A 26,300-nucleotide genomic window follows, 5' to 3' on the forward strand; every position below is an offset into this window, starting at 1 on the left:
GCTGTAACTCCTGGGTTCAACCTCAAATTCAGTCTAGTGGGTGGTTGGGTTTGGGCAAGGTCACTGTTACTCTAGCTTCACTTTACTGATGAGGATACTGAGATCAAAAAGCAATTGCAAGCTTCGATTGAGATCACAGAGCACAGACCAGAGCTCAAGATTTTCTAGAGATGAAGTACTTTTGTCTCCCCAGGCTGCCCCAGCTCCTTGGCTCACAAAGGGAATGGTAGAACAAATTTCCTTAAGCCTTTTTCTCAACAGCAGGCTTGCCTGGTTTGCTTGGATAATTGTTCTCTCCTCCATCTGGTTTTTCCACCCAAGGCACACTTGTTTTGTGTCTAGGGGTTCTGATCTCCCTTCTAGACTGTCAGCCATTTAGGGGTTGCTGTGGAGTCTCTGTCTTTCCGCAGCACCTGGTGTTTGTGGTAGGGCTGGCAAAGTGGCCGTTCACAATTTCGGGGCTGCACTGTGAACTCCCCACAGCTTTGAGAAGCAGGGTGTGCGTGCATGCGTGCGTGCGTGCGTGTGTGCCTGTGTGTTCTCCAGAGGAGGCTGCAGTCAGATTTAAATGAAGCAAATACTCACTGAGCTCCTCCTCTGTGCCAGCTCCAAGCTTTTATTCACTTCTCATTTTATCTTGTTTTTGGTTTTAGACTTTAATGTTCATTTTAGGAACTCATCTCTCTGATACCCCCATCACAATTTAGATAAGCGACGGCGGTAGTGTCAAGGGCACGATGAGCAGTGACTGAGGCAAGTGGATGGCTTTTTAAATATGTAGGCAGCGGCTTTGGCATGGCTTGCTTATGGTGACTTATAATGGCCAGAGTGATGGGTTAACTGACTAGATGTAAGGATGAGGGAAAAACATTACTGAAGATAGAGCTGGAAGACTGTTACAAACACCTACTGCAGTCAGTTTATTTTATAAATGGAGCAGCTCTGGCGTGGAAAGTGAAGTGGTTTGTCCTAGGTACAGAGCCAGGTTCAGAGGTGCATGGCAAACCCTAAGGTGTCTTGACTGTCATTCAGAAATGACTTGTCAAAAAAGAAATCACTTGTTGATTATTGTGTGACTGATAATACAGAGGCACTTGTTAAAAATGGCTAAAGGGCTAGAGAGACTTACATCCAAGTCTTAAGAGCATTAAACAACACAAAAATAACAAAATACTCATTCAACACAAAAATACTCATTCAGCACTATCTGTAATATTAAAAACTACAGCAGCCCATTTTTGGGCATTGGTTAAGAAGCTTATGACACACCAGAGTGATGGGGTAGTTTGGGATGTTACCATGAGAGATGATGTGGTTGTCAATAACTTGATTTAAGAAGCACAAAACAAGAGGAAAAAACCCATGACTTTAGCAGTGCAAAAACAATATACATAGAAGGCTAGATGAGAATATAACAAAATGTTAGCCACAAGCGGAAGCTTAGAAGACTGATAACTGCAGTTACAGACACCTTCGTGCATCTTCTAGATCCACACTATCTAACATGACAGCCATGAGCCACGCGTGGCCACTGAGCCCTTGAAAAGTGGCTGAGCCAAGTGAAGATGTGCTTTTGATGTAGAACATACCAGATTTCCAGGATGGAGGATGTGAAAAACAATGTAAAATATCTCATCAATAACCTTTCATTCTGAAAAAAGGAAGTGATAACACATTGGTTATGTTGGGTTGAGTAAAAATACTATTTTCATCTACCTTCTGTTAACTTTGAAAAATGAAGCTACTAGAAAATTTAAAGTCATTCATGTGACTTGACTTCTATTCCCATTGGACTGGTTGCAAAGAAACCCATGGCAACTTGAGCAGAAGGGTAGGACCAGGGTGGTAGATAGGGGTGAGGTGCTGCCCATGTCCTGCTCTCCTGTGGCCTCCTACGAGCAGTGCTCATTAGACTTGCATTCAGAGACCTGGTAGACAGGAGAGGGCCAGGCCAGAATGGTTCTGTTCCCAGGTTCTTTGGGAGGACAAGATAGTAACATGGACTAGGGTGGGGGAGGGTGGGAGAAGCCCTAGAATGGAGCCCCCTTTGCCTTAGGTGTTCAGGCAGATGGAGGCCACCTGGTCACCCCTGCTACTTCTGCCTCTTTCCAGTGACAGGCAGGATGCATGGGTAGCACAGCATGAAGACGTGGGCAGATGTGCTTGGGACTTACATTTTGAGATGGTCTCCAAGTGCAAGTAAAGTTCTGTGGCAAAGGATTTGGTCTTGTCTTTCATCAGTGTCTTAAGGAGATCCATGTAGGTATGCCCCTGAGGGGCTGATTTATAAATCAGTGATACTCAATGAAGACTCAGACTTTCAGAACTGTTAAAGTTCATAGATGTTTTGCAGACTAATTTCAATTTCTTTTCTCTTTTTGTAAGGTAAGCATTCGAGTTGACAGAACAAGTGACTTACGAAAGGGCTGAGGCATGTATTTGTGATCCACAGCAAGTGACCTCCCTAGGCTCCGTTTTCCTTCACTAATCACGGGGGATAATAGTCCTGGTGGACTTGCCTCCACATGTGTCTGAGAGTACAGAGGAGAATTATAAGGATTTGCCACTTTTGTGGGGAAAAAAGTGTCAAAGACTTACTCTCCGCCTAAGCCAGTTCTGAGAGATGCAGCACTGAGAATTCACTTGCCACAGAGGTGGTGAGCACTGAACCTTCTGAGTCTCTAAATAGGTTCCTAGAACAATGGGTAGGCTGTGGAAGCCAGGTTGTATGCCTAACTCCATACAGAGAACATGCTGTCCTGATCAGTTCCCTAAGACACGGCTTTTTCCCACCTGGATCACTGAAATGCCGGGCAGCATTGAGCTCTCCATTGTGGTACACACATGTGATGTGCGATCTTCACGAAATGGGTATGCTGCACTGTAAGAATTTCCAGTTAGTGAAATATTAACATGACTATGACATCAGGAGTTGTTTGCATTACATTAAAAAATAATCAGAGGGGCTGGGGATTTAGCTCAGCAGCACAAGTGCCTACCTGGCAAGCAAGAGGTCCTGAGTTTGATCCCTGGTACAAAAAAAAAAATTAGTAGGTAGAGATGATAGCAGCCTCTTGGCCTGTTGCCACCTAGTGGCAACTTCCGGGATAGCCCAGACTTGTAAAGGGAAAGGGGGGCCATTGCCATTGTATGGGGCAGTCCCTCGGTCAGTATTGACACTTTTGGTATTCATCTTGGAAACCTTTCCCTCTGTTTCTATTAGTAGTTTATCCTTTTGGGAATGACTTAAATCATTGCTCCATGTGATCATCTCTGAGTAACTGGAACATCCAATCTCTGTACTAGCTGCCCTGGACACTGCTTTATATTGATTTTTTTGAAATCTTCAGCATCAAAGGCAGAAAAAAAGAAAAAAGCACAGCATAACAACAAAAACCCAGGGCCCTGCCAGTTAGCACTCAGAGGCAAGTAGTAGAGCATGCCTCAGTGACATTTTTTCAAAGGCCTTCGAAATGTTTTGACTAAAGTTAACTGGCTTCCAAATAAGGAAACTGCAAAAATAACAATAAATATCATTAAAATATCCACAAATGGCCCTGTTCTGTATTCATGCTCACGTGCTATGTGACTTGCTTCCCCATTTGATTTTGATTTTATCCATTTTACCTGCGCAGTTACCCGTGATCTGCTTGGTTGACCAGACTTCAGCCCCATCTCATGCCCACCTTTGACCCACCTCACCTTGTGATTTTGCTCTATAAAAATCCCTAGAAAAGGCAAAGTCCTCAGCAATTTACTCGGGACCCCTTCTGTCTGTGTCTCAGACAAAAGGATTCCTTCTCTCAATAAATACATTCTGCTCTAAAAAAAAATCCACAAAAATGGAACATGTCAGCTAAACACAATATGCTGCTCATGTAGTTATATCTAAATCATATACTGTGGGGGTGATGTTGATATGTTTCATGTGATGTGGGTTGGGCGAAATCTCTAAAATTGAAAATACCCAGGGAGGTCTTACACAGCCCTGCGCTGGAAGACTTAGAAAGATCTTCATCATCCTGATATCTTCATTTTAAGGACAAGGATTCTGAGAGGTGAACTGATTTGCCCAGGCCCATCATTAGGGGAATAATGGAGATCAAAGACTAAGTCCCTGATTCTGGTCCAGCTCTTTTCTTGTTGTTGTTTTATTATTATTATTTAAAGAAAGACAAAACAAAATAGAAAATGGGCAGAAATAGCACATACTTTCAAAGAAAAGAAATAAACAGTAATAAATCACTAGTTGATGTATACATACTGTCCCCCTACAAATAGTTGTTCAAGATACAAAGGGGAACATATAAATGGGAATTAAACCAGGGAAACTGCAAACAGTTCTGTTCAACTATCTAACAGAAACTAAATAATATGGCTATCAATCTTACATACTTAGACATGTACACATTTATCCATATCTTCATTTATATTGAGACCTAACAAAACTTATTAGATTAAAATCCTTCTGAACAAAGATTAATAATATTGCTGGATTTCACTTCATAACACTCTGGAATCAGCACTGGGTACTGCAGTGCCCCTTTCTTTCCTTCAAAGTATTTGTTCATTTCATCATGTGTCATAAGATCAGTTCTCAAAAACTGTTTATAGGTTTTACACAAGCATGAGTCTTAACATGTATTTCTATCCTTTCTGTATTGGAGAAACAACATATTCCTATAGACATATAAAATAAAAAAGACATACAAAACTGCTGTATAAGGTGTTCTACCATGGTCACTGTGCTGTTTCTTGTTATCATCAACAGAATTGGCTATATCATCAGATAAAGTATAATTGAACATATCAGTACATAACAGAATAGAAATACAACTCTGTAGATAGTATAGAGCTACAAAACAGGTATTAATCAAATCAGAATGGATATCATGGTAAATCATTGTCATTTTCAATATAGTTGTCTATACTCCCCAACTTGATACCACCAACCTAACAGTTTTGAATAAAATCGGTCAATAATAAGCAGCAATCAAACAAGACAGATTTAACTAAGATCAGTTACAACAGTATGAGTCATACAGGGATCCTGATTGACCTAATAGGAAATTAAAGATGACCACTGTGCTATGTCCTAATATCTTTAGGACAGCTGTCTGTGCCCTCAGATCTAGTGCTTGTATACAAACTAGGACGGAACAAGTTCCAACCAAGCAGAGTGGTGCAACTAATAAGGTTTTAATTCCTGATACACTATATCTTCTGCTGGTTTTTTTTGAAAACTATTCCTCCCCTTTACTCCCCCAGAATGAATTATGTATTTTTGGGTCTCCCCAACACTCATGGTTTTATATTGGGGGGTGGGGCAACCTGCTATTTACCTAAGCGTTTCCAAATTTTCTCACTCCTGGACTTGATCTCTAGTTATATATCTTCATTTATTAAAGCCTGTCTGTTCAACCTATCCATAAATACTGGTCCTGTTATCCCTATTACTTTCTGGTTCCCTATCACATTGAGTTCCATTTTCTCATATTTGATTTTGGTCCATATAACCTTCTTCAGACTAACTATATTTCCAATGAAGAGCCTCTTGGTGGACCCTACCTCTTGATCCACTCTGCCTGCAATTCTCTCTTTGTTCCCTTAAATTAGTGTATCTAGGCCATCTATATTAGAAATTATATCCAACCTTCTTTGCCTCATTTCTGTTGTGCTCTTTTTCTGTCATTAGTTGTCTGTCTTCTTCATTTTGCTTTCTGTTCCATTCATTGTGGCCTCTCTGCCACTGTTTCTGGAGTCCTAGTACTTTTCTCTCTCTTTAGAATGTCCCGCAGTATTCTCTGTAGAGTTGGATTGGTGGTTGCAATTTCCCCAGTTCCTCTTTATCTTGGAAGCACCTTGTCTCTCCATTAATTTCTAGGGAAAATTGTGCAGGATATATCAATCTTGGCTGGAGGTTATTGTCTTTCAAGGCTTGGATTATTTTACCCCATGCTCTTCTAGATTTGATGGTTTGTGCCAAGAAGTCTGCTATAATTCTGATGGGTTTTCCCTTGTAAGTGATCTGTTTCTTGTCTCTGACAGCTTTTAATATTGTTTATATTGGATTTCTGGAATCTTGATTATTATATGCCTGGGTATAGTTCTGTTTTGATTGTAGGTGGCTGGAATTCTGTATGCCTCATACATCTGAGCATCTTTTCCTATGTTTGGGAAGTTTTCCTTAATTATTTCTGTGAATAGCCTTTGCAGTTCCTTTGTTTGTACCCCTGCTTCTTCATTCACATTCTTTATTCTTAAGTTGTAGATCGTCTTGTCATCTTCTAGCCTTTGTATTATTATTGCTTGTTTCCTTGTTATTTTTAAGAAGTTTTTCCTTTCATGTTCCCACATTACAAACCTGTTCTCCAATTCAGATAATCTATCCTTAGTTTCTTTCAAGCTGTTATGCCAGCTTTCAATAGAGTTTTTAGTTTTCTGGTAATCTCTTTGAACCTGCTTCATGTATTCTGTATTTTCTTTATTTTCTCCCCCTTTTTTTGTTCTTCCATTCTACCATGTGTTTTTTCTTGGGAGGTGTTAAGCATTTCTTTAATTATTCTATTTATATCTTGCTTTACTTGGTTAAATACTTCACTTTTGAACTTGTCTATGAGGTCTTGAAGATACTGCTTTATGTCTATTGGTGCTATGCCTGATATTGCATGTTTGCTGACCTCAGTCTCCTTTGCATTTACCTCTCCTGATCAGTGTTCTCAGGATTGGGGACTGAGGACCCTTTCTTGTTGCCTCCTCTTCTCATATTTTTTGTTCCTTCCGTACAGGTGTATAGAGGAGGCCCAGTTTCTTTCTTTGTCCGTTTCAGTTTGTCTGAAGTCTGCTGACTAGGTGGTCCCACCCACTACAGTGTACTAGGTTGTACAGACCCGTGCAGCCTGTGTTGGGCCCACCCCTCTGGGTTAGTCACCCTGCTGAAGGCTTCACTGTGTTAGGATGTACTGCCAGGTGCAGGGACCTGGTTTGGGCCAGCCTATTGGGCCTCAGTCCTCATGGCGTCACCAGGTCAAGTGCTCCCCACCAATCCCGCTTGAGAAGGGAATATGTGACTGAAGTCACTATAGCACCTTGTTCAGGCCAGTCTGCCCGGTCCCAGAATGTCCTCTATCGGAGCCTCTTTGTCTATGGAAGGGTCTTTATTCCTCTCACTCACCGCAGGTTGATGCAGGGTTCCCCACCAGCTCTGCTCACAATTTGGTTCACCAATTGCTGCTCTCAGAGCATTCGCGTTTCCATTGAGTTGAAACTAGCGGGTTATCCTGGCTGCGCCAATTCAGCCGTGTCTGGCAGCCGCAGCGAATTCATCTGCAAGTTCAAGCAGCGGCACCAAGACTTTAGCTGTTCCGATCGTAGCACCGGGATTATGTTTTTAATTGGTTTCTCTCAGCTTAGTTCGTTCCAGGGTCAGCAGGGTTTACCTCTCTCTGTTTGGGACTTCCCACATTGTATTATTTTTGGAATCTAAGTTGGCTCTCTCAGAGAGCCTCTGTAGCTGCTGTTACCTATCCGCCATCTTTTCTCGATTTCCCTGGTCCAGCTTTTTTGATGACACCTAATTATTAACAATTAAAAACTACTTTTTTTGCTATAATGCCCAAGGCTTCTCTGTCACTCTGAAAATTCTTTCAGAATGTGTCAAAACTTTATTCAAAATTAACTTGGGTATCCAACATGAAAAATCTTGTAATTCAAACCTGCATTAGCAGTAGCCACACTAGTATTTTTCACCTTTGTTAGAAACAACACTCCTGCCAATCTTTTAGTATCTATTCCACCAAAGTGAGTACGCCCACAAATCTTTTACTATACTTTTTTTTTTTTTTGGATTGAACTCACAACCTTGCACTTGCTAGGCAGGTGCTTACACCACTGAGCTAAACCCCAGCTCTTTTACTATACTCTTGTCTTCTCTGTTTCTTTTTCCAAGGTTTTTCTGATACTTTTTTAAACAGGTAAGACTGATGTTCTATCTGATAATATTTATATTCGTAGGACACAGACTTACATACTTACTTCTTTTTTCTCGTTTCTCAATTATGAATGTTTTGGAAAGATCCTTTCTTATTTTGACATTAAACACTAAACTCTAATAAGCATGAAGTCCCAATTTTTATAACCATTTGGTTTCTAGGATTAGTAACTATGTATGCTTCTTCTATAGCAACCCAAGACAGTAATCCCATACTGTATACAGTTCTTCTGTAATTTTCATGCTGTAAACATCAGGGCTGGTGAATGACTTACTTCACTGAGAAGTGCTCCTTTAGTGCTACTACACATGATCTCTAAAAGGCTTTGTCGATTTTTAAAGCAGAAGGGCTCTTACTCAGGAGCTTCTGACTGGAAGGGTCCCTGGGCAAGTCCTTGTGAGATGTGGAGGACTCTCTCAGCCAAGTGGAGACCTCTCACGGTGAGGACGAGCACATAGCCCAGCCCTAAGTATGCAATGACTTGCTAGCAGAGTTTTCTTCTCCTTTTCAGTTTCCTTGACAGCTCTGATAAACCAGACTCTTTTATAGAGAATAACCTTGGTTGTAGAATATATGGTCAGAAACAACTATTAGAAGGCCATGGCCTTTGAGCTAGCCTCATCCTACCTCTTCAGAGCCTAGAAATGAGGCTTCTCATCTTCATGCACTTGTATATGAAAGTTCATTGCAACATCACTCTTAACAGTCAAAAAATGGAAGTGACCTAAATATCCATCAATAGATGCATAAGCAAAACCTAATACAGCCATATGGTAGAATATTATTTAGCCATAAAAGCAATGATTGACATAACTGATATATGCTACAGCATGAATGAATGATGAAAATACTGTAAATGGAAGAAAAGTCACAGAAGATCACCTACTGTTCGATCTAGATGAAATGTTCAAAATAGAGAAATTCACAGGAGACAGAAAATGGGTCTCAGTGACTGAGGGGAAAGAGGTATGGTGAGTGACTTCTAATGGGTAACACATTTCTTTTTGGAATGAGGGAAATTTTGTAAAAGTAGATAATTATGATGGTTGCACAAGTCTGTAAATATACCAAAAACTACTCAAGTGTGAATGTTCAGAAGTTATTATGTAGCATATAGTATCTCAGTAAAGCTAGCCCCACTCCTTGCAACCCCGAATTGATATCTACACAATTTTTATGGCCCGATATTTAAATCTAGTTGAGTATATACATAATAACTGACACAGAGGCCTGTGATAAACCACTTCCAAAACTACTTTCTGAATTTATACTACACTTATACTTCATTCAGATCTGTAAAAAGCTTGTTATGTATTGCTAACCAATATCTACCACATGCACTAAAGCAAACTAATAACCAGTGTGTGGGTCAGTACATGGGACTTAATAAGCAGTCCTGAGTTGGAAGCATAATACATTAGCATAATGTGATATGCATAATCTCCAAAGACTCAGTGAGCTCTAGGGATACAGTGTTATGTTTCTGGAAAGCAGATTTCACCTCCTCATACTTCCCACTGTGGGCTTCCATTATGTGTCAGTTCCCAGACCGAGTGAGGCAGGGCATGGTGAAATCCAGACAGAGGCAGGTCTGGCCAGGATGGTGGGCACCTGATAAAGGAAAGTTGGACTCTTGCGTCTCCCTTTCCCCTTTTTGCTCATCCCAGCAGTTCCCAGCCCCTCAGCCTATGTTCCATGGCATGGACCTTCCCCAAGGCTGCTTGCTTTCCGTAGGGGCCCTGCCTCGTCCCCACCAAGTTAATACAGTAATCTCATCAGTCCTCACTAATTGGCTGGCAGTAGAGTAGAGTCCAGGTGATGTGAGTTTATCACATTGGAGCTTTATGGGATGAATCTGGAGTGCCCCCCTTGTTGCCTGTGGACTCTGGTGTTTGATTCCACACCCTGTGGAACCAGTATGTCATGTTCTGGACAGCAGTGATATTCCAGAAGCTGCTTATTTGCAGACTGCAGGAGGGAGACTTGGAAAGAGGAGGGGAAATGAGTACTTACTCGGGGTCTGTTAGCGGGAGGCACGGCGGTCAGTATGTCTCATGTCATCTTCACAAGAGCCCTGTGAGGGGCACTGGCATCGTCATCTCACAGAGTGACAGCTGAGGCACAAAGAATCTAAGAAATGTTCTCTGGCTGCCAGCTAAGCGGTAGGGCCAGGATGAGTGTCCAGGATTTCCTGCCATGCTGGAGTCTGATGAAGGTGCTCCTGGTGGGATGTGAGAGTGCACCACGGTTCTGGGGGTCACACTGGCAATCTGCCCCAGTTACTAACGGTTCTGGAGCTGGGCAGGCCATTGACTTACTGTGGGACTTTGGGCAAGCTGCCCACCCTTCTCTGCCTCACCTTTCCCATTATTTGTCTGTAAAGTACTTAGAGAGCCTATCCTAGGAAAGCCATAGAAGAACAATGAAATACTGCCCTGTGGTAGAGGCAAAAAGCCAGTGTTCCTACCTGAGATCTATAAGAGTCCTGTGGCTCTTTCCAGAAATGTATGGGTGGAGTCTGAGGGCCCTGGGGAAAGTTCCATCTGAGTGGCCACTGACTGAAAACCACGCTCAGTCAGTCCTGGTCCCCTGTGTGGCTTCCACGGGGCTCTGCCCTGCATTTGGCTCTGCCTGCTGAGCTCAGCCCAGGGCTGCCTTTAACTGCTGGCCCCTCCATGCCAGCTGTCCCTAGATTTCACCTACAAAGAGTGGAAACAACAGCGTAGGGAGGCACTCCCCTCTTGCCTGTTCCCGCCCCGTCCTACTCATCTTCCAAGCCTTCATGCACTGCTTCTTCGTGCAGACGGAATACACTGAGCAGGCTCTTAACTCAGTGTACGTTCTCAGTCTTAGCTCTGCCTGTATGCACCAGGCATTTCACAGTCTTTGAGACGATTTGTAAGAAAACATTGTGAAATTACTTTGCTCACATTTCCTTCATCAAGAGTAAATATTTTAAAAATCCAAAATATGTACATTGATTTTTTTCCCCCCAAAGATCTGCTGTGGCATATTCTTTAGTACACCATATATCTTTAATGTTAATAGAAGTTCTGGAGTGTTATATCTTTGAAAAATGTCCTTATCTTGAGCCCATTAGAAAATAACCTTTTGGGGCTGGGGATTTAGCTCAGCGGCATAAGTGCCTGCCTTGCAAGCAGGCAGTCGTGAGTTCGATCCCTGGTACCGATAAAAAGAAAAAGACAAAAAAGAAAAGAAAAGAACCTTTCATCCTGCACATTCTATTTACAGAGGATCAGGAATTTTGTTGTCACAAGAGATTCAAGACATAGCTCCCTCCTTGCCAGTCACTGTTAGTGACTGGCAGAAACTCCATGTTTTACCTCCTGTTCCCTGCTGATATGCTGATGGGAGGGACAAGGAGTGAACTTTGTTAGTTTATTTGAATTTGGATTTGGTATTGGCACCTAATTCTGGCCGATCAAATTTTGGTGAGTTTAATATCATTTGCATATTAAGTGATTAAACGATTAGTAGAGAAACCTACCAAGATTAAAAAACAGATGTAAGGTTAGCACTACATGATGGGCCAGGAACATGGCAAGACAGGGCAAGACTGACTCCTTCGTGAAGTGGGGAGATGGAACGATGGGGAACACAATGAATCTTACGTTTAAGAAATGGAAGTATATATTCAGAGGGATATGCATATCGTTAAAACAGTTCTATTTATGGAAAAGATTCATGTAACTTTGTAAAGGTTTTCAGGGATTTTAAAGGATTTTAAGGCAGCAGATGTTCAATAACATGTTTAAGTTTTAGTTTTACTGAAAAAGCAATGGATTGCCTATATTTTCTTATAAAAATCACTACAGTGCCACCTCACTTTAAGAATTATAAGTTCATTATATCTAAAACATAATTTAAAGTAACATAAAGGTTCCTAAAAATACATATTACTCAGTGGATTGGGAAGATTTTACGTTACAAGATCCCCTTCAGAATTCTAGTGTTTTGTGTCACTTCTTGTTCTTTTTCTACAAAGACAGATGGTGTCAGTAATTGCCTATATATTTAATTAAGTTAAAAAGCTACATAGTAAGGTTTTGGCAAAAAGTAGAAAATTTTGTGCTATCAGCAAAGAAAGCAAAGGAAGCAGGAACTGTAGCATAAGATGCCATTCCTCACCAAATACATTATTTTTGGTGTCTGTATGTGTTAGAATGTGAGGCTGCATTTCATTAATGATCAGGACAGAGAAATTCATCCTGAAAGATAAAGCCCATTGAATGGCTGTTCTCTTCCAGTTTTGACCACCTAAATGAAAGTGATTCTGCCTGTGGTCCACATCCCCTCCATCCTTGACCCAGTACTTTAGTGTTTATTCAAAACTTCCCTGATACTGGGTGTTTGCCTGAGGCTTCTCACCTAGTAGGCTAATCATTGTAAAATTATTATGGGGGAGGAAAGCAGCAGCTACTTGTAGAAAGTGGTTTGGGAAACTGACTTAACCATTCTTGTAGTGTCTGTTTTCAGTGTTCCCATCCCGTGAATCCACCTTCTGGCTTAATGGCAATATGGCGCTCCCAGCTGTGGCGTTGTATATGGGCTGCACATTTAAACTCTTAAAGCTTAAAAATGGCTACCACAACACTGATTTTACTCCACTTCGCTTAGTCATTAGCATTTAATGATTACCTTATGTGCTGAGCACAAGGATGGAATATATTAAAAAAAATAGAAGATGTGTTTTCTGGCTTTAAGCTGTTCAATTCAATTCAACAAGCAGATTGAGGAAATACAAGGGAACATACATTTTCTCTGGTGATGGTGGAGGAGAAGGGGGATCATTATCAAGCGAATTCACCGCCAATCCACTCACTGTAGTGCACAGCGTTTACTGTTAAAGATCACAGCTTGGCACCTCGACTTGTCCTGGTGGGAACCCTGGATTGGCCACTCGGTAGCTGTGTACCTTGCCATGTCACTGCGCCCTCGGTTTTCTCTTTGTATGTTAGGTGTAATATCCACCTCTGAGGGGGTGTGAGGAATAGGGTTATTACATGGACGCGCATAACGATGCCTAGCAGATGATAAAATTTCAGCAGATAGTTGATATTATCGTTAATAACTATTCTGACCGTCTGAGAGGCTAGACTGGAAGGAGGATTAGTTAACACAGATGTCCAAGTGGAACTGGGTGTTGAAACATATTTCAAAGGATGAGTAGTTGACAATAAAAGCAGTGCAAGTTGTTGGGATGATGGTAACATGAGAAGTAGCTGGAGTGTGTTTACTGAACACAGAGCCGTTCCACTCCCTGGTTCTGGTGCATATGAAAAATAAGAACGATGAGTGCCCTGGGGAGGGGTGGGCAGTGCCATCTGATTTTAAGAAATAATGAAGGACAAGGGCACATTATCCTATACAGTGACAGGAGAAAAAAGAAACGAGTGCTAAGGACAGTCTTACAGAGCTCAGACGATTCAGCAGCAACAAACAACCTGTTACAGTTCACATCTAAAATGTCCCCCAAAGACTCATGCATTCAGAGATGGGCTTTTTGGAGCTGATTTGGTCTTGGGAATGCTCTGTTCATCAGCAGATTCATCCGTGGGTGAGTTCATGGCTGAATATGCCCGTTAGGAAGCAGGGCGTGGCTGGAGGTGCATCTGGTGCATATCCTGGCTCCTCCCTTTCTGTCTGACTCTGCTTCCATGGGGTGGGCAGCTTCCTCTGCCATGCCCTTCTGCCGGGCCATTTCTGCTCTCGAGAGGAGTAAGTGTGGATGTTTATGGGGTATAAAGCAGTGTAGCCACTGTGGAAAGTATGGTGCTTTCTCAAAAAATTGAGAATGTAAGTATTATAAGATCCAGCAACTTTATACACACACACACACACACACACACACACACACACACACAATGGACTTTATTCATTTTTTATAAAGAGAGAAATCCTGCTACTTGTGACATGTGTGAACCTGGAGGACACTATGTTAAATAAAATAAGCCAAACGCAAAAGGTCTCATCTAAGCTGCTGACAGTGTTGTTTCTTACTGAATGAATTGTTGATTTATAGTTCAGAGGTATAAAATTAGTTGGTAATTAGACCATTTGATGTTGTGAGCTTCACAATCAATCGTGTACTAAGAAATAAAGAAGGCATCTTTGTGGTTTGTTGTTGTTGTTTTATAAACATTTATTATTTAGAGACAGGGTCTTGTAGCTTCAGCTATGACAGCTATGTAGTTCAGGCCACCCTTTAACTCACTATAGAGCCTAGGCTGGGCTCAAACTCACAGTGATCCTTCTGCCTCAGCCTTCCAAATGCTGGGATTACAGGTATGTACCACCACACCTGGTAAGAAATAAAGCAACTCTGTCTGGGTGTTATCACCCAAAGAAATTAAAATAAAAATGAAGTCAAATTTACAGAAACAGCAAGTAGAAAGGTGAATATCAGGGCTCAGGAGGTAGGAGTAATAGATACTGCTATAGTATAAAAACTTTCTGTTATAAGGTGAGTAAGTTCTGGAGATCACATATACCTGATGACTAGAGTTGATTAGTGCATTGACTAGTGCATTGTACAAATGGCATCTGCTAAGAAAATAGATCCCATACAAAACAAGGCAGCCATCTGAAATGATGGGTATGTAATTTGTGGTGTTTCACAATGTATATGTGAGTCAAAATATAACACTGCAAATCTCGAATACATACTCTTTTTTGTCTCTTTGAGACAGAGTTTCACTATGCAGTTGAGACTGGCCTTGAACTCATTTTGTAGCCCAGGCTGGCCTCAAACTTGCAGCAATCCTCCTGCCTCAGCTTCCCAAGTGCTGGGATTACAGGCATGTGCCACCACGCCCAGCATAAATACATACTTTATTTTTATCTGTTTTTAGGTACAGGGATGAACCCAGGGCTACTTGTATTCTAGATAAGCACTCTAGTAACTACATCCCCTATAGACCATTTTTGTCATTTATATGTTGGTAAAGCTGGGGCTGGGGCTGGGGCTGGAAAAGCACAATTTTGAAAGGGAGATTTTAATCCCACAAAAATGTTGACTACCGTTGGCAGACAGGTAGGAGAAAGACTTTTGGGGTGTTGTGCTGCTGGGGTGGGAAGGCAAGGCCAGCTGTAAGTTTTCGCCTGTCAAGAGTCTCCTGTTTTCCCGTAGCCTTAGCAGGAAGTCTTTTCCGTGTTCCCTACTGCTGCCCTCTTGAGTCCTGCAGATAGTGATGCCGGCTGAAAAGGGCCAGATGAGGAGTGAGTACCCAGATTCCCTGTCCTGGCAGTGTTCCTGGTGACTAAAGGTAGTTAGAGACCTCAAAGTCCTGACAGTGGCTTCTGTGAGAGGAAGCAAGGAGCTCGACGGTGACAGCGCCTCTGAAGGAGTCCTGGGTGGGACCGCTGGGTATGAACAGAGGAACGAGGCCTGTTGTCAGGAACCAGTTAGCTGCGAGCTGAGGTTTAGGCTTGGGCTCCAGCTTTCCCAGTGTCCAAGTGTGCAGTGTAACGAGGTTGATGAAGCATTTAAGGAAAGTCACAAGGTAACAAAATTACCTTGGCAAAATCAGCCCCTGGTTTACCTGCGCTTTCACTAGTCAGGAGAATTGTAATTTTCACTGTAAAATCTGTCATCATTGGCCTGTTTGTTGTAAAAGTCATCATCATTGCCATCATCATTGCTATTATTTGTATATTACAGGTTTCTTTCACTGACACAAAGATAAGGACCTTTAAAAGGATGAGTCTTTTACTATAATGTTTCTAAATCCTTTGGGATCTGTTTTCCCTTTACTAGGTATTAGGTTGTGATTAACAATGTGCCTATTATAACATTTAAAAACACTGAATAATAGGCACTTCTGTTTATACCAAAGGCCTATTAAAAATTAATTTAGATATACACTGTTAACCTTCTTGTACATAAATAAAACACCTTCTCTAAAGAGAGAAAGTAAATCTCACTGAGTTCCCTTGGTGAATTCCTTATGAATCTTGAAAACAGAGATAAGGAGATATTACAAATGAGAGTACTACAGGAGAACTCAGAAGTATTCAATCTATTCATTTAATAAATGTTTATTGAGCATCTATTATATGATAGAGGGATATGAGATGCTGAGTATATAGAAATGAACCAAAAGGAATTATGATATTTCTGTAGACCTTGGCTTTTCCATGGCCTGAAATAAGTGTACTCATTTTTGAAGCTTACATACCACTCTGAGATAATGATAATGCTCAGTGACTTTTAAAAATAATGCTAATTCAATTCAGACTTCACTCACAGTTGGAGAGCCTGCTGAGGCCTGTGTGACAGTTTTACATGTGGTTATGCCATCTGATTTAATAAGAACAGCACCTTTATCTGTCTGCTCAGCCTCTCAGAACATCCTGTGAGGAAGGCAGAAATTTACCACTTGTTAACAAGAGAATATAGCTTAGAAAGGTTCAGTGAGTCGTCCAGTGTCATATCAGTCATTGGAAAGGGTGGGACAGGAAACCTTTACTATAACAATGCAAGTATTTTCAGACCCTTTTTCTATTCTAAGCTGATATTCTCTGTTTAGAAAGTGTTTTTTAAAAAAGTTTTCAGAACACATGGTGTCTTAGCTGCTTTCTTTGTTGATGGGACAAAATACCCAGCACCCACAAATTGAAGGAGGAGAGGTTTTTTGGCTCACAGTGTGTAGAGGTTTCAGTCCACAGTCCACGGGCTCCAAGGCAGGGCGGCGTGGCTGTGGGGCCTGGTGGAGGAAAGCTGCTCGTGGCATGGCTCACAGGAAGCAGCGGAAAAAGGGAGGAACTGGGCAAGGAGCTAACCCCTTTCAGACCACGCGCGCGCCCAGGTACCTGCCTCTGCTGACCAGGCCCACCTGCTCACAGCACTGGCCATGATGCTCCCGTAATCTGATCACCTTCCAAACACAGGACTGGTTAGATCTAAACCATACCGTACTGACTAGACTGATCAATATCATCGTTATCTCCCTCATACTCTGTATAGCTGATCATTCTCATTTCCTTTTGTGGCTGCCTGACATATTTAGGGTCATTACGGGGCACTTCCTGCAGCCAGTTTTCCTCTGAACTCTTCTTTCTTAAAGATTGGCTCCCACTCCCTTTTAAAAGTAGTAATGATCAATGTTCATAAAATAGATGTTCACAATTATTGAAAAACAAAGAAGGTTTTCCTCTGGAAATTTCAACAGGAGCATCTTTGCTAACCTTCTTGTTTATAGAGAATTTTATATGTAGAAAAGGAATTGCCATATAAGTTCATATTTACGTGACACCAGTCAGATACGATGTCTGTGATCACAGATCATCATTTTTCTTCATATATATGTACTTCTACCACCACCCTTCAGAACTTTTTCCCGTATAGATACATTCCTTTCTTACATTCCTTCAAGTCCACATCTTTCAACCCACATCCCACCTATTGTGTAAAACCCCTTTTTGATTGCTCCCAACAGAAATGCCATTCTTCTTGTCCGAATTCACGTGGCAAACTGATTGGTGGCTAACCTGACATTACCTTTTTGATGTCCCTTTTAATGTTCTATACAGTTGTCACTCAAGCCTTTTCTAGTAGCTCCTTTTTTCAGCTTGTCCCCCCAGCTAGACTGTGAACTTCCTGAGGGCAGGTACGCCCACGCCTCTAGCGTCTTGTGGCTTTGCTAGCACTAGCACAGTGGTGTAGATAATTGATGCTCAATGAATACTTGTTTTGTTGCAGGCTTCCCAAAAGTGAGTAAATAAGCCCAATAGGTCTGGATCATCTATAAGGTCCCAAAGTTCATCAGTCAACAAATATAAGTCAAATGGCTGGCCTAATGGAACCATCATTGTGTTAAATCTAAAGAGGAAAAAAAAATACAAGGCTTAGCACATTTTGTAGAGGATTTCAAAATGAATAGAGGCAGTAGCTACACCTGTGAGCCTCATAGAACAGAAAACAACTGTGTGTATGTATGTAAGGCAACACTGGATGACAGCTGCGAAGGGGCTAGCAGGGACGCGTCTTATCTGTTCCCTCAGCACCTGGAGGGGAGTGTGTAGCCTTCCTTGTTTTAGAGCTGCACGCCAGTCCTTCCTCGAATGGAAGCCTTTGGCAGGTGCTCCCTGCCCCTCGCAGAGCCCACAGGCTGCTGCCCAGCAGGACCTGTCAGGGTTCCCAAGCAGCTCTGGCTGCTGCTTGTTGGAGGGTTGGGTCCCTGCAGCAGATCAGGAGGCAGAGCCCGCCCCTCCTCCTCATGTAAGAAGGCCAGATCTGCACCAGGATCGCCTTCCAGAGCACCAGGAGCCTGCTAGAATGTCCCCATGTGTAGGATCCTGGGGTCTCGCTCCCAAGGGTACTGTTGGAGGCCATTTTGTGCCACACTTTAACAGCCCCCTTTCCTTTTACTCCCTGTGACCTTGTGTTCTAGCCGAGGCTCCCGATGCTTACACCCCACGTTTCCCACACCGCTCTTCTGTTCTGCTACCTGAAAGCTCCTTCTTGGTGACCACTCTCATTTATCTACATTGCCCAGGTTCCCAGTCGCTTTGTCTGCTACCACACCACCATGGTTTATGAGAATTTTAATGCAAAGGTCACCTCCGTTTTCTGCCTCTCCTGTCTGATGCATTACTTTTATAAGTGCACAAGATCATATATATGGAAATATCCTGTAAAATTTAATCTTCAATAAAAACATGATTGTATTCTATTAGTGTCTGATTAGAAATACAATACATGGTTACTTCTGATAATGCAGATGCCAGGGCCAAGGGTCTAACTCAGTGGCGGAGTACAGGCTCTGTGAGCCCCAGGTTCAATCCCAGCACCAGAAATAAACACACAAACAAAATTTTAAAGAAGAAAATGCAGAAAGCACAAAGAACAAAATAGCAATCCCTTCTGTATTATAGTTCCCTACTGCTGTTGTAACAAATTGCTACAAATTTCCTGGTTTAAAACTGTATGCCAAAAACTTTTAAAATCAGTGTTTACATTACAGTCAAATTTCAAAGACACGAGGCAATTAAGAAAAGAGGCAAACGTGCCAACAAACGTGAAAAAGTCACGCATTATAAGAAAGAAATACTGAGTAAAATCATGTAGCATTTTAAAAAATCTGTTAAACAGGCAAAAACAAGAGGTTACTACTATACCAGTCTCTGTTATAGTAGGCATGCCAGCTACAAAATAAATCAAAGTGCTTTCTGAGGTGATACTACTTACAAAGTGACTAGAGGCCATGCCTGTGACTTGTCTCTATTCCATCCGGAGAACAAACTGTTTCTCTTGCTCATGGGATATGGTTACTTGGCATGGTCACCTGAAACTTCTCAGCTACAACTCAAACTGCCATGTTACAGGTATTAATGGGAAGGGACAAAGAGAACTCCTAGCATAAAGTCAGAGAATCTTGGGTTAATATTTATCTGTTTTACTCAACCAATGTCTGCCTTCCTCCAGAAACCTTAGTAACATTGCCCTCCATCAGCTCTAGAGCAGCTCATTCATTCAACAAATATTTACTGAACACTTCCTTTGTGTCCGGGTAAAGGTAAGTGCTAAGCGTATGATGAGGAACAAAAGCAGACATAGTGCATCCCTCGGGGAGCTTACAGACTGCAGAAGCAGATAATCATGTAAGCAAGTTTAAACCTGCAGCTGGGATGAGTGACAGAAAAGAGCCACATGATAATATGAGAATATAAAACAGTGCCATTTGACTTTATCAAAGAAATCAGTAAAGGCTTCCTTAAGCAAGTGAGGCCTGAGTTGAAATATGATGGTAAGGAAGAGGGGTTAACAAGGTCAAAAGAAGAGACAAGAGCTTTTCACCCAGAGGGGTGGCATGTGCAAAGGCCCGGTGGCAGAGGTAATGTGATGAATAAAACACTGTGGCTATGTGGGTGGATGAGAGAGAAACAGAGAGGGAGTTAGGTGAGTAAACTTGACCAGTACATGGTAGCAGCCAAGGGTAGCGCGGGTCCTGTCCCACAGAAAGCCAGATACCCCGGGAAAACCAGAGTTGTGTAAAGTTTTCTTGTACTGCTGTGTGCACGTCTTTCTATAATAAACTTATGGAAGAAGCACAAGTCCAAGACCCATGAATTTCACCCTTTTTCTCGAGATTATAGTTTGGGGAGGCAACCTCCCCAGCCCTCCTGTGCCTGCTTTCCTGCCACCTGGATCTTGCTTCAGGGCCCACCCCTCTGGTCTCCTGCACCTCAGGAAGATTTCTGAGTGTCCTTCAGTCTGTTCTTTACTTTCAGCCTGTAGGTTGGAGAACAGAATGCGAAACCAACAGAGGGCCAGGGAAGGCAACTGAAAAATGGTTGTTGAACAAGCTAAAAACTACCCGAAACCTAAACTCCTGCTTTGAAACCATCATCCAATGAAATGGAGAGCAATCAAACAGGATAATGACTGCAGAACAAGGAAGGTTTATTTACACTGCTCGACAGCCAGAGGATACAGAGAGGCAGCTAAAAGGCCATTTCATCCTTCAAACAGTCCTAATGCCCACTACAAAAAGGGGAGAAACCGAACAGTTCAGAAAATGAGTCCATGGAGTAGTCGTGAGTGTTGGCCTAATCAGTTTGGTGGGGAGGAGCAAAGCAAAAATAGCTAGAATTGTTTAGCCAGAATATTATACATCAGTGTCATACGTGTGCACGTGAAGATGTTACATGTGTAACCCTGATGAGTAAACGCCCCTGCAGAATAATCATATGCAGATGTTATAATCTGTGAAATGCTTCAGACATGCAGTAGTGAAACCAGCTATTATTTCTGAGTTCGTCCATTGCAGGAGAGAAGTATAATAAATGGAAAGGAACCCAGCCCCCAAAGAGAACACGGATGCCCTCATCTGTCCTCGCATGGAGGAAGAGCTGGGCTTTCAGTGCGGAGAACCCAGGGCTGCTCATGGGGTTGGCACCACTGTATTTCATAAGCAGGATCTCATAGTTCCGACATGTTTCCCAGTACACTTTTTAAAAGGCAAAATTGATCACCAAAATTGCTGATATGCTATGATAAGAAACAGAAATGATTCAACTCTTTTCTAGAGGTTGATTTTCTGTTTATGAACAGGTTTCAGACAGGTTCAGTCCCTAGATGTGTAAAATCACTTCAGGGTAAGAGACAGATGTAGAACTAAGGGACAGAACAGAGGGCCAGGCAGCAGGGCGATGTGGCCCGGGTTTCAGTCCGTTACCCTCTAGCTACACCTGACTGAGGTCACCCGGACTCTGTATGCTCAGACGTAAAGCCTTAGTCTCATGTGTGTTGGCATGGACTGCATAGCTGGAGACAGCTCATCAGAGCGCAGAGAGTTCTAGAAGCCCCTTCATATTGTCCACTGCGTGGATGTAGAAGATAGGGAACCATTACAGATTTTAATATTTTCCTGGCGTCAGTTCAACTTACCTGCTGTTCCAAGGTCCTTGGATCAATGAAAGTCACCAAATCTATAGAAAGGTAACCAACCACGTCTCTCACTTGGCAGGCCTTTCCGATTTGGAGGCAGAGAGAACTGAGAACTTGAGGGTCCACTGAGGCCTGGGGCACGGTGGTACCAGAAGAAATGAAGGGGCCTTCTGCATGGAACTGGTCCCCTGTTGACAGCACCTGGATCTCTCCACTGGGCTCAATGAGCATATCTACTGTCAGGTTGGTGACACTGTCTGCTGGCGGGAAGGCTTCGATCACGCCCCCTGGTAGGAAAAGCATGGAGTGGATGGAAAGACACAGTCACAGGAATTGCACCCATTTAGAGCAGGAGGAAATGGCTTAGGCTCTGGCAGATGGACTTTGGTCTCAGATCCTGCATCTGGCAGATCTTGGGAGACTTTGAACAAGTACTTTCACTCTCTGAACCTCTTTTTCTTCATCTGTAAAATGGGTTTAATAAATCTACCTCAGCAGGTTGCTGTGAACCTTAGAGAAGCTGTTTATATATTTAGCCCAGTGCTTGCGATGTAGTAGGGCTCAGTGAATGGTAGTTTTGATTCTGAACACAGTGATGAAGATACTGTAAATATGATGGCTGTGCCCTCTCATTACACGAATGACAGACCCGTGTCGAATCCTCACGGTCCACTGTTTGTATTTTGATGACCAGTGTGGCCGAATGTTCAAGTGCATTGCTCTTCTAAAGTTTGACAGGCATTAAGAACACTGTTAAGCTAGCCGAGGGATTCCTATAAAAAGCCAGTTGTAAGTACATAGGGCCAGAGGCGTTGCAATTTTTGAGGAACAGGGATGCTTTCTCCTTGCTGATGAGAGCGTTAAAATTTGTCATATTTTACCTTTTGTTATGAATGCCAGAATAAAGTAAACAGCATTTTGCAGGCTAATTTTGGGACTAGGTCAGAGATGACCCACATCGCTCTCTGACTTTTCTGTTTTTAGGCCCAACTCATAAAAATTACTGTATATGTGCCTTTTATAGAAAATTATTTAAAATATTGTGTGTAAAGAGTTAGAGAACCTTATTTAAAAGTAAAAACGACGTGGTGCTTCCTTGACGGAGCGGCCTCTAGAACCTGCCAGCATTAAGATAAACTTGCCCTGTATTTCACAGATTTTGTGTGGAAATTCCTCTCCTATCCGTAGGGATAAGCCACAGGCTTAGACTGGCATATATGGTTACATTCTGAGCTTATCGCAGTTATCAAAGGCAGTCATCTACCACTTCAAACAAAAGGTACTTTTCTTAAATGTCTATAAATTTGGTCAGATGTGGCCCTGGTGAATGTCAGATTTCAGCAGGAAACTGTTTTGGGAGGGCACCCTTTCCATCTCTAGCTCATCCACTTGGCTAGTTCAAGGTGATCTTTCCTCAGTGAATTCTGTGCCCAAGTCCCAGTTGTTGGAGTTTAGCAACAGCAAAACTAAAAACCCTCATGAGTCTCTGATTCAGTCTGCTTGGTATCCTTAGTTGTCACTGTGTTTTTGGAAGGTAATGCTTCAGTGAAAACATATTATTTTTTTTAATTTATCAGGTTACTTTAGATATTGTATTTTGAAGAAGCTTATTTGTATTGCCTTCTCATCCTGACTATACCTTTTTTTCACTGTTAATTTTTTCCTTTCAAAGGGAAAAATTCCCCTTAAAATGTATAGCTTTGGATATCATCTATGACAACGGAGAAGTCAACTTGACAGCACATTTTGTGGCTTTAAGCACAATAATCCCTTTTTCATTATTCTTGTTAGATGTCTGACATGCAGTCCCTTGCTTAAATAATTCATTTATAAGGCATTTGCCATGCCCTGGCCGACCAGTATATTCTAGAGCCAAGGAGCCTGTCCTCTCTGGTCTGGCCCTCTCTCACACACACTGAGCTAAGATATTCTCCTTGATGGATATGCTTGCTGGCTCTGGCCAAGACTCCTGCAGCAACACATAGGTAGCCTTTAATAGGCTTGTCTACATGTGATCAGAGTGATTCAGGGTCCATTCAAGTTTTGTGCCCCCAGTTCTTCCTCTGTCAAACAAAGGTTATACCATACTATGGTTTAGATCTGGGGGATCCACCAAAAGCCTTATGTGACTGTTAAACTCAGACCAGACTCGCTGTTAGAAGTTGGGGCCTGGCTGCAGGTAGGTCACTGGGGACAGACCTGGAAGAGTACAGCTCCTTCTCTGGCTCCTCCCTTCTCTTTCAGCTCCCTGACTGCCATGATGGAGCAATCTTCCTTAGCCAGACTCCTCCACCATATTGTTTTTTCCCTTGAAGTCACCTCTGAAACCATAAGTCAGAATGAATCTGCAGGGGTCAGGAGTTTAGCTCAGCAGCATGAGTGCCTGCTTGGCAAATGTGAGATTTTAAATTTGATCCCTGGCACCAAAAAAAAAAAAAAAGAAAAGAAAAAGAAAAGAAAAGAAGAAGAAGGAGAAGAAGAGAAGAAGAAGGAGGAGGAGGAAGGGAGGGAGGAGGAGGAGGAGGAGAACCTCCCCTCTGTTACACTGCAAGCACTGAGTACTGTGTCGCAGAGATGAGAAAAGTGCCAAAGGCATCCTGGGGCCGACCTCATAGAACTGTTAGAAGGATTCGGTATATGTATACTTAGGACAATGCCTGGCACATGGTGAGCTCTGAGGGTGCTCAGTGTGTTTCCATCACTGTGCTACTATCATGGAGCTGTTGTCGGTGCCATCATCTGACATAACGTGATGATTTTGTGATTAGGTTTTCGGGCTAATATACCATTATTATCACTGGATAGCAGGGAGTAGAGTGAAGAAATATCTTTCCGGGTTCGTTGTCCTAACCCTCGCTCATGATTCACACAGGTGCCCATAGGTGCCTTACTCTTCCTGCAGAGGGAAGGCCAGGCCCATCGAAGCTGCACCCCGGCGGGGCCTGGAGATGAGCACCATTTGCTCTGCTCCTTCTTCGGTCCTGGGCCTTCAAGAGTTGCTATGAAATGAGGATGGGGTGGGGTGGGGGGAGGAAAGGCCCGGCGCTGGCTTTGTGCCTAGACTGCAGAGTGGATTCTTTCTTGGAAACGCTACCTTTCTTTCCTGGAAGTGAGGCTATCTCTGCACTTATGGAATCTGGAGGGGAACTATAGATTAAAGACATTTTTGTGTCAGACTCTTAGGTAGAAATCTTCACACGTGGATTCCATTGACTCCCCCGCTGGACTGCATGTGTAAGTGAACGACCAGCCTCTGAGGATCTAAGAATCTTGCTCAAGGTCATGGATGAGGTCCAGATCCACCCCTCTGGGGAGGTCTGGGGCAAACCTGCCTGGAATCTTGAGCTATGCCTGCCACACTTGCAATGCTGAGTTCCTGTTTCCTCTGAGGCTGAGTGCTAGGTAAATATCCAGGCAAAGTTTAGCAAAGAGAAAAAGGAGCTATAGCTGTTAGCACTTTTCTAAGCTAACACAAGTGATGCAAAATACTTAAATCAGTCTCAGGTTGACCCAAAACTAGAACCCGTGGTAGTGCAGACTGATCCTCGATAGAAACTTTACAGTCTTATTTACCTTGAATGAGAAATGTTTGGAGGAATTTCCTCCACGTTGGGAACCGTTTCTCATTGACTGGCTGCGCGTGCTGTGCTAAAATGCCCGCCAGCTCCTCGGAGATCTTCACCAAAGCTGGCTCCTGCAGAAACAAATTAAATAGAACCACAAGCAATTTTACTACAGAAATGAAAACTGCTTGTGGAGTGATTAAAAACCAGGCCTCCAACAGGCAAAAAAATGTGGTTACTGTTTACCCAGAGTCAGAAAGTCATTCTGAAAATTTTCTCTGTTTTCCCAGCCATTTCCATTTTCATATTTCAGAGTGATTTGGCTCCGTAAAAATTGCCATGAAATGTGCCTGTTGTCTCCAAAAGGCAAGTGTCTGCCTGACTGCTGGGAAACCAGGTCTCGGACCCACTGAGTCCCAGCCGGCGCGCTGTCTCTGCACACGTTCCTTCTTCCCACCACTTCCTCTGTTCCCTACTGCACTGACTAGGGAGCCCACTAGTTTGTTCCTAGTGCTTCAGACTGGAGCACTTTTATTCTAGTCTAGCCCTAAAAGGGCTGACTGTAGCAGAAGTAATGGAGTTGGCAAGGCCCTTCTCAGGCTCTGTGCACAATGTGTGTAGCAAACATAAATAAATTCCAGGTTTGGACTGGGTCTCATCCCTCAGGTAGAATCTCAGGTGTATGCAAAATTCCAAACTCTGAATGAAGCTCCAGATCCAAAACAGTGCTTGTCCTAGGCACTTCAGATAAGGGATAACCGACCTGTATGTTTGTGGTTTTGTGCAACCACTACCCCTGCCAATCATGGAATATTCTATCACCCCAAAAGGAAACCCTATCCCTATGAGCTATTGGCCCTCACCCCCATACCTTGGCAGCCACCAATCTGCTTCCTGACTTTAGAGTTGCCTATTATGGATTTTTTTTACATCAGTGAGCCATATAAAATGTGACTATTAGCTTCTATCACTTAGTATCATGATTTCACAGTACAGCATGTATCAGTGCTTCTTTCATTTTCATGACTGAGTAATATTTCACTGTGTGTATGGACCATGTTTTATTTATGTATTCATCTACTGTGGGATAGCTGAGTGTTGAGTGGCTGCTACCTTGTGAGGATGTGAAGGTGCCCCTATGAACAACTGTGTATACAGCTTTGGGTTGAGTCCCCATTGACAACTTTTTGTGGGTGAATTGATAGTATGCATCAAACTATAACCACTTATGCTGCAGGGACATAGGGGATACCCATGAGGAGTGGTTTTATCACTGGTGAAACCCTCTTCCCCAGCCCTCTCTGTCAACAAGGGGAAGCAGGTCATATAGTGAAA

General features: G+C 42.7%; 1 protein-coding gene across 4 annotated transcripts in view; it reads right to left on the bottom strand.

Annotated features, from left to right (window-relative positions):
• Iqch (IQ motif containing H) overlaps positions 1–26,300 on the bottom strand; it is a 216,733-nt gene that overhangs the window by 32,214 nt on the left and 158,219 nt on the right. For all 4 annotated transcript variants that reach the window (XM_063257797.1, XM_023561668.2, XM_063257798.1 and 1 more), the window contains 2 exons: positions 24,976–25,096; positions 21,403–21,689 (listed from right to left, as the gene is read on the bottom strand). In XM_063257797.1, coding sequence (XP_063113867.1) covers positions 21,403–21,689; positions 24,976–25,096 — 408 coding nt within the window. The remainder of the gene's footprint in view (positions 1–21,402; positions 21,690–24,975; positions 25,097–26,300) is intronic.

The sequence above is a fragment of the Cavia porcellus genome, unplaced genomic scaffold (genome assembly GCF_034190915.1).
Source record: "Cavia porcellus strain 051 isolate PalLab524CR breed Dunkin Hartley unplaced genomic scaffold, mCavPor4.1 scaffold_10, whole genome shotgun sequence".
In the NCBI taxonomy this organism is placed as follows: Eukaryota; Metazoa; Chordata; class Mammalia; order Rodentia; family Caviidae; genus Cavia; species Cavia porcellus.